Source organism: Cynoglossus semilaevis, chromosome 13, assembly GCF_000523025.1.
Source record: "Cynoglossus semilaevis isolate Cse_v1.0 chromosome 13, Cse_v1.0, whole genome shotgun sequence".
Lineage (NCBI taxonomy): Eukaryota > Metazoa > Chordata > Actinopteri > Pleuronectiformes > Cynoglossidae > Cynoglossus > Cynoglossus semilaevis.
The window spans coordinates 18,845,166-18,854,813 of NC_024319.1; the positions used below are offsets into that span (position 1 = coordinate 18,845,166).

Here is a 9,648-nt window from a genome sequence, read left to right on the forward strand (position 1 = left end):
CAACTCACACTGAAGACATTTATAGAGTTTGGTTTTTTGACGACGCTCATCACACAAATTACACAAGCATTTTATCTTGCGCTCGCAGACTAAACACGAACACCTACATGACAGACTGTTTTCTCTGGATTTTAATATATTCTTTGCATATTAGCAAAGCCTGTACTTCAACTGTCATGCAGTTTGATGTGATCGAGCATTTGTAATTTAGCCGCCTTTGTTTTGAGTCATTTGGATTTTAGATTTTGGTAAGAAATATCATGTAGTCAGAGCTGTTGTCTTTCCATTCACCATTGTGGAGTTGAATGTGCAAGTCTGCAGGTGACTGTAATTAACTGGAGTTCTCTTAGCTCCTCAGACTGTGGTTGAATCAGTCTATAAAAAGCATACACTGGTGCTTCCAGCCCAGTTCATATAAACTACACAATAATCCCATGCCTTTTGAATTTTACTGAGCAGGAGTAAAGTTGACTTCGCCCAGAGCACATATGTCATTGTAACACATTATCACCCCTCGTCATCTAATGAGAGTGTGAGTCGTTCACACACACCTTTCTTTTATCCTGCTGATAATTACTGTAGTTTGTTTTTATGAGTCTTTGTCCACTAGACCTGCACCTTCCTATCATTACACCGTATTACACTGAAATGAAAGCCACTAATTACATATTTTCTTATCAGAGTGTTGAGGTGGGTAATATGCACCCTTGTGCAAAACAAACCTTCAATTCTATCCTGTGTTTATTTTTAATTCATGATTATTGTACTTAGTGTGAAATTGTCTTTGTGCTGATAAATGTGGTTTGATTAATTTGAACTCCTTACAGGTTTCAAGTCTGATCCTAATTGCTATTAAAAACATCTACCAAAACTGAAAACACAAATATTGTTAAAGGTGCAGTCTGAAGTTCGGGAGACTTGATTATTCCTATAGGCTTTACAGACAGCACTAATGGACAAGAGAGACTTTTGCTTGCATGTACAGTTTATAGCAGCAATCATCAAGAACATGAAAAAATATGAATTGATCACCACTATTAAAGCAACAAAAAACAACAACCACCAACAATTCCCACTATTCATAACTTTATTTACATTCTGTTAAACAAAAATGTGCTTTTTATTCCATTATATTTTAGTGTGCGGTCCCCAAGATGTCTGTCCAGAAGAATTTTGGCCTGCCGACAAATATAGTTGAGGTTTATAGCCATGGATCTGTTCAGAATGATGATGATAATCAGCTCTATTGGTCAATGTTCACATTTATTGTACACACAAAGACATTTGTTTTATGGTTGGTAGCTGGTTGTAGGATTCAAACCTGAGCTAAAGTATAGACATTAGGTTAGCATTTGTGAATATTATCTAACAACATTATTTTTGTTCTAAAGAGTCATGGTCGTCTCAGAGTATGAAGACACTGATGGAGCGTTAGACACCGAAGCAGCATTGTCATCCCATGTGTCTTTGCAGAGGCAGAGATGGGAATTACACTTCAGCCAAATTGGCCGGGTTTCATTCCAAGAGCTGCAGCCCAATGTGGCTGAATATACATTAGCTGAAGTTGTCCAAGTGCATCATTAGGAGAGTCCTTATTTGTTAGTGCTGATGGGTTTTGGCCCACATACAGTGGGCTACACTGAGTGTATCCTATGCAGCACAACAATGCCTCAGTGAGCATTTTCTGCCTGGTGCAGGACAACACAGCCGGGGCAGAAGTTGGCAACTTCCTTCCTTCCAAAGTTCCTGAATAACGGTGGGTCTCATTTAACATCATATGTTGATTGAGTACATGCATTCAGGCCAGAGCTTAAATGCTTCTGATAATCCTACTGTGGTGTGGTTTAGCTATTTCAGATTTCTGTTATACTGCTGTTGTGTGTTACTATATTTTCTGAAAACACATTAGTCTCTACAAGTCATGGAGAAACAAAAGCACAAGAAATGTTTAAGTTAAAATACATATTTAGGATACAGCTTTCATTTTACTTCTATAAGTATAAGTATAAGAGTTTTATGTATATATATTGGATTGTCCATAGGCACCTTTTATCTATAGTAACTGTTAAAAACCCTGCTTGAATGTTATAGATTTAAATGAAGCTTCAGACTCTTGCACTTTTACTCCACGTGTTCTCGTTATCGTAGTTTTGCCTTTTTTTTTTGTCTCTGCATCTACACTAACACGCAGCTGCTCCAAAACCAGTGTCACTGGGCACAATTTGTTTTGTATAAAAATGGAATTGTGAAGCTTTTACCCTCACTTAGTGCTAATGCCGGACGTTGGCTCTAGTTTTTCCTTTTTCTTCCTTTTTTTCAAAAAAGCAAATCACTCTGAGCTGCAAAGGCTCGAAACAGAACGATTGCACTTCCATAGACCTCCCAGCTGCGAGATATTTTTTCAGGCCATTATGAGAGCACTTTGACGCAGCTATAGACCAGTTGTGTGAAGCAGAATATATTAAAATTGACCCCTTTCAAGTTTGACACTTATAGCTTTTACATGTCAGCGTGTCGGCTGGAGAGAACTGTGCTGGTGACTGCCGCGGTGACACGCTGAATTGGAGATGGGCTGGAATCGAGGGCGGTAAGAGCACTTGACTAACCAGCTCTTCTGCGCATTTCACTCTACCTTCATGAGGCCTCATGGATGCTGATCTGAAATGGATTAAAGAGTGAGATTTAACAATGTAATAGGTCAAAATCAAATGTTACAGATTGATGTTTATGTTCTTGATATTGGTGATACGACATCAATTAGAGCTGGGATGGGGAACTTTTTTTAGCATTCTAAATTATTGGTTAAAAAATGTCGTAAATGTTTTTTTTCTGTCCCTTTTCTCTGAGTTCTAATAGCTTAATCAAGCAAATGGAGAATATAATGTGCAGTGTGTGTCAGTCAAGCTATTATTAAAAATGTGTTCATTAAACCGTTCACAGAGTATATGATTTTGGGCAACTCTGGGGAAAAGACAAGAATCAGATTTTATCAGATCATATTATATATATATATATATAGAGAGTTTTTTTAACCTATTTTTCATATATATCTTTCACTCCGATTTTTAATTCTTTTCCCCCACCTACAAAGACATGTTTATGTCTGAAAATGTCTTTCGTCCATTAAACAAACAGCTGTGAGGTCTGTGTCTCCCTTTCTTCCTGTAGGAGGAGTTAGTCAGTGTGATCTCACTCACCTGTGTCTCTGTCATTAGTCTCACTCAGGACACCTAGTGCTCTGAGTATATACAGTATACACCTCTGTCTTTGTGCGATTGTTGTTAGTAGTGTATTGGTCAGTAGCCATGTTTGGTGTTTGTGCCTTGTTCATGCTTTGTGGTGTCCAAGTGAATTTTTGTAATTTGGAAATAAATTCAGCACGAGTCTCCCTCGTGCTGCGTTTGGGTCCTGCCTGTTTCCTGATATGCCGGTACGTAACAGCAACATATCTCTTCTGCTCTGAGACTCTAACTTCCCATTCCTCTCTGTGTTCCTTTTGTCACAAACCAACAGCACACAGCATAAGTTAACTGGTCAGTTTAAATTGCCTGCAGGTATGATTGTCATTGTCTGTCTCCATGTGTCAGCTCTCTGACAGTTTGCTGACTTATCCAATCTGTGCAGCTGATAAGATGATGGCTTCAGAATTCCTGAATGGGTTGTATATTTAGTAGAAACAACAACTGTTTCGTGTGACTGTTCTCAGTTGTCTGCTTCTGGATCTTCCCTCCTTGCTGGTATCAAACATGTCACTTTCCACCTGCCAATCATTTCTGTTGGTTTGTGTGTGGCCAAGTCATTTACATTCATATTATAGATTTTATTTTTTCCAAAAAGAATACAGAAATTGGAAGATGACATCTTCATCTTTGTCCTCTTCACAACTGAAGCCTTCCCAATCCACATCTTCATGCTACACACAGGCAGGGACGAGTGTGCGCATGCTCACTTGTGGGCACACGAATCCACACAGGAGGGGAGGTTGATCAAAGCTCTCTTTCATTTCAGCTCCACACTGTGTCCTAAGAACAGACCTCCATCACTGCAGAGATGTGCACCCCACCACTAAATTGTATATCACGGTGCAGTTATTTCTGTCTAATGCGTCACTTACTTTATTTTTCTCATTTTTACCTTTTTCATTGTTTCAATTTGCCCAAAAGCTGCACATGGGATTGACTGCAAAAATTAACATCTATTTATTCACATTTAGTTATTAGGTAGAAATTGAGCAACAGCAGATGGGAATAATAAGTGATTCATTATTTTTTATTATGATATGCTCCTGTGTTAGAACAAGATGAACATGTGAAATGGATTTTAAAAAAAAAGCATGACTAACCATAGACTCAAAACTCAGTAGAAAAAAGTCAGTAGACCATATATATATATATATATATATAAGAAATAAAATAACTAACATACATGTATGACATGATGATACAGAAAAGATCAGTGATTGTTTCTCAGTACTGCTCGCTGGCTGTTACTGGGTTTTAATGTAAAGTGAAATACAGCCAAACATTTTTTTATTAAGTTCAGCTTTCAATGCTGGAAATAAAGTATTTTCTGGTAACTTAAATGACAAGCTGTGAAGCTGCATCTCCTTTTCCATGTACTACTGAGTCTGAAATGCAACCTATTTATAAAGGCAGACAGTTGATTGTGTGAGTCATGAGGTAGTCTGTATGTTAACAGAAACTTTAAAGTACTTTAACTTGGAGTTCTTTGATATTCTAAAGATGAACTCGGTAAAGAAAATACAATATATCGTTGAATTCAACTGCTTTTTTCTTATATTTTGAAGCTGCTCAAATTAACAGAACATTGACCTTTTGTTGTGTAATTGCTGCCAAAATGTGATAGAATGTATTTTGTACACAGGTTTATGAAATGAAAAGGTTGTTTGTTACTTGTTGTAACCCATCAATAGTCTCCTGTTGCCCACCAAATTCTTAGAACTGAATGGTTTCACTTGGACACTTTCTTGGACTTCTTTTTACACCTTGTTGCATCATGTACATGTGATTTTAAGAATAGAAGACAGAGAGGTCTTCAGGTAAAAAAAAAAAAAAAAAGCCTACTAGAGCTCTCCTGAGCTACAGCTTTTGAAATCTGTATTCAGAGGCTCTGTGAATATGTCAGACTATATCAATATCAAAATATCAATCAATTTTTTTTTTAAGTTTAGGAACATTTGTCAATAATTGGAAAGTCATTCATTTGGTTGAATCCAAAGACGTGTATTAAACATTCCTTCATCTTTTAAAACCCACTCCCGAGGTTTGTTTTTAGTCTAAATACCATTTACAGTGCACTTTAACATCAGTCAATCAGTGAGATTCTTACTAATCCAATATAAACCCTTACACATAGTGTATGTGGGGTTGTACAGACGCTAATTCGCATTATGCAAATTCAAGGCTTATATGCAAATCAATTCACTCTAGCTGCTAATTGTTATCATGGAAGAAGCTGTTGTTTGTTTGAATATATTCTTCCGTTCACCCTTCTTTTCATTTGTCTGCATTTCGGTGGTCGTCTTTATCTGCTCACATTGTCTCCTGACCGTCAGAGGGAGAACGCATCTCAGGTCGATCTGACACACTGTCTCCTCCACCAGGGAAGCTGCCGTCTGTCCTCACGTCCCTGTGACTCCTCCGGTCTGCCTCCCTCACCCACCCACACAGTTGCTTTAAGCAGTGAGTCCTGCCGTCCGACAGGAGGCGTGTCTCCCCTACGGCCGGAGCACAGCGCTGCCAGATGTAAGTGCGGGGGAAGCCACACGGCCGAACCAACTTCTTTGTGCTGCTCTGGTGACTCTTCCCGGCTCCATCTCCACCTGAGGTACGTCCATTCTTTTAAACTTTACATTAAGGAGACGATTTGGCTGCTGTTTGTTTCGCATCTCATGTTATATGCGTGTTGTGACAGGTTTTATCCATTGAAGCAGAAAGAGTAAAATCATTCCTTCTTTTCCCCTTTTCCCTGGCACATCATCGGTCACGGTTGAAGTTGAGTTTCAATGTGCTGGAAAAAAAAATTCTGGGGAAGGGCTTCTGTTTGTGTTTCAAAGTCCAGCGTGGAGAGATGACCTCCAGTGCCTTTCTGACGACCTTTATGTGGAGACGCATGTCACCTTTTAGAGGTTCCTCCTCCTTCTCCTCCTCCTCATTGGGCTGGTGCCTTCACTGCTGTCGTCTGTGAGACATTATAGGGGTCGTTAAATCCCACCCGTTATCCGCTTTATGAATGATCCGTGGAAAACGTCTATTGTTCACTGGACCGCTCTGTAAACGCGACTTTAAAGTCTGTAGTTGATGAATTCATGGGCTTTAAATCAACTTTATCACCGCGTACCATTGTCAAGTGGAGGCACTCAGCTCAGTTTGTTATCAGAAATTTAAAAAGACAAAAAACGACGTTTGTGGCTCAAGCTTAACATCACAAAAGCTCGGAACAATAAAACAAAAAATAAATAAATACCTGTAATATAAAAAAACAAACTCCTTTTTGCTAAACCAGCTCTTGACACCGCTCATAAAAACATGTTAAATTAATGCATTTTCCCGATTCATACATTAGTTACACTTTGGCACAGAAAAACTGCTTAGAGAGCCACTGTGGCAGCAGTTACTGCAAAAAGGGTAAAGATCTATAGTTAGTAATAAGTTATATATATATATATATAAGTTAATAATATCTGTGACAAATGTAGCTGAAGGTGGGATCTAAAAGCAATCCCTCATATTTTGCTGTTCTTACGTCTCTTATAATAGTTGGAGTCAGCTTTCTAAAAATGTTGGGCAGCCAAGTTGGGTATACGGTGGTGGCCTCGATAAATGGACGTTAATGTGGGAGCAAACAGCACAGTAAAACAATATTTAACCTTTGGGAATAAATTATGTCATCCTATGGATTGGGTCCAAACACACTGGGCCGCCGCGAATGAAAGGAGCCGACCGGGACAGAAAGCTGGCAAAAATAAGGTTTCTATCGCGGAGCTGTCCCCGGTTCTGAAAGCGTATTAGAACGAATGCTGTTATAATACACAGGCTCTGTCAGTGGTGCTGAAACACACTAATTCATTTCACTATTTAAAGCCCAGCGGTTGTCCACTGCTCTTCGTCTCCTAACCTTAATTAGTGCAGAGGCGCTGTCCGTGGTCCGTGGTCTGATCATCAAGTCAACATTTTGAGTTATTCAGGCTGCAGTAGGGTTTTGTTTTAAGTTAATGAGAAATATAAAAGCATCCATTATATAGGTGGGTGTCTATGCGTCTTACTGTGTTTATCTTCAGTCAATCCTGCTGACAGAATTATTTATAAAGTTATAACGAATTTAAATGTCGTCACTGAAATGTAACCCACTCTGGATTTGAGTGTTGTAAAAAGCTAACACATTGTTGTCGATCACAGACCAATCTCCAGACGAACATTCGATCACTTGAGCATTTCATAATATTGTAACAGATTGTATTAATATTGTAACAGATTGTTGCGTTTAACTTTACGCGAAAGTTGAAGATGGAATAAAAAGTGAGCAGCAAAACACAACGGTGGTGAGAAGGGTGCTGTTCATCATGTTGAGTGTACACTGACAGGTTTGGTTCACGCGAGTCCAAGCATGAGTGAGTCCCATCAAAACAGTCGGTCCCTTCAAACATATAGATTGGGTTTTACGTGACGGCACTCAGCTGCTGGAAACAGTCACCAGAGGCAACCGAACAACAAAAGAAATCTGAGTAAAAAGCGGAGACCGGCGCTTCGCTGGACATGGACATCAAGCAAACAGAGGGGAGACAAGGGAGGAGGGCAGGGGCGACAGTTTAGGCAGGAGGTATAGATCAAGACGGCAAAGTGCGGTCAGCAGTGGCCGAAAAGCATGTCCGTTCCACCCCGTGCGCTCTTCCCCCAGTAGTTTTTGACTCGACGTCAGATGCTGTGCGGCAGTGCAGCAGGAGGAGCTCGGCTTGGTGAGGCTGCCTCCACCGCCGCTTTTACTCCACTCACAGTAGATCTCCACAGAGCTCCGCTCTCCCTCTCTCACTCTCCAATCTCTGCCTGTCTCTTTCAGTAGATGGATCCCTTCAAGATCTGTCCCGCCTAACATGGATGCACCACCACCACTACTTTCACCATCATCTTCCTCAGCTGAGTCGGAGGTCTTTTTCTTCTTGACGCAGTGATCTGGACACGCAGTGCTGCTTTTGGTCAGATGGATGTGGGGAAAGCGTTGACCAGCCCGTCCGTGATGATCATGCCGTGATCTCAGTCACTCTGCTTCATGTTCAGAGGGTGAAAGGATAAAGAAAAGTCCGGGGATATAACGAATCAGGGAAATAAAATCCTGTGCACCACTCAAGCACCATGAAGATTGCCTCCTCGCTCATGTTCAGTGCGAGGTTCAGGTGCACCGTCAGGCTTCTATTGCTGCTATTACACTGTGTGGGATATTCTCATGGGATGCCACATGTCTTGAGATTCGGTGAGTGACCAACATTTTCATTCTGAGTTTCAATATCACATTTTTAATCTCAACAGAGCACACTGTCCTCTCTGCAACCTGTTAGAGAATCACATTACTTCACTGGCTGAAAACAGTTTACGTTGCTTTTCTGAAAGTTTATTTTACAATCTTAAACGGTTTGATTTTAGGAGCACACACTGAAGGTGCTGGTGATGTGGAACTAGCACAGATCTGCTCTGCTACCACGAAGCTGCCCAAAATAGAACGTAATAACTGAATGATTTATGAGGCCATGTGCAGGCAATAGAGGACAGTCCGTAACTTGTTGCTCTTTACAAAGTTTAAATGGGTTAACGTTTGTAGATAAACAGCCACATGTGTGTCCAGACTCTGCTGGGACTGATGTGTTCATCTGATTATGTATGCTGAAATGGCAGTGTGTGCAAGATGATAGGCTTTTAGAGGAAATGCTGCATTGACCCGAGTGTGTTTCCTGAAGAATTTTCCTGATAACCTGATAAGGTTTGAACACATGTGGTGGGGCTGCATTCAGATGTGACAAATAGGAGATTTGCATGGTATTGATTGGAGCAATTTCACTAAGTGTTTCATTCCATGTATAACACGCAGAATTGTTCATGTCATGCCCCCGTGACTTGTCCATAATTCAAGAATCTGTATTGCTTTCTGAGGGAAATATTTGGTCGAACTTCAACAGTCACACTCCTGACACTAATTTTTTGTGTGCATGTAAGTTCTTTAAGCAGCACAGTATGTTAGCAGTAATGCTACATGGTTCCTACTGGAGACCTGTTACAACCAACCCTAAATTTGAAGTGATTTATAAAATGTGCCTTTTATACAAAAAGGCAGTTAAATAAAGAACCATATTTACTGTTCAGATAAACGTCATTACGCTGTAGAAAATGAAAAACACACAAGTATTTAACCATGGAGACAAACACACACACACACTCTCTCTCTTTTCCTCTTTTGCTCTCTTACACACACACAGAGACAAATATTATTATGCACAATTGTAACTTTTGCTAAATAGCCCGTTCCAATCATTTTTTTATCTGGTGCGGATTAGTACAGAAATAGCATAAGTCACCTACTAATTAATTTCATAATGTTCTTGTCATTAATTCACAAATGCAGTCTAAAGAGGTGTGGATT

The 9,648-nt window shown here is 39.9% G+C and overlaps 1 protein-coding gene across 1 annotated transcript in view; it reads left to right on the forward strand.

Moving 5' to 3' along the window:
• The first annotated feature begins 7,492 nt into the window (after positions 1-7,492).
• grik2 (glutamate receptor, ionotropic, kainate 2) overlaps positions 7,493-9,648 on the forward strand; it is a 127,665-nt gene continuing 125,509 nt past the window's right edge. The window contains exon 1 of the mRNA XM_025061552.1: positions 7,493-8,487. Coding sequence (XP_024917320.1) covers positions 8,370-8,487 — 118 coding nt within the window. The 5' untranslated portion in view covers positions 7,493-8,369. The remainder of the gene's footprint in view (positions 8,488-9,648) is intronic.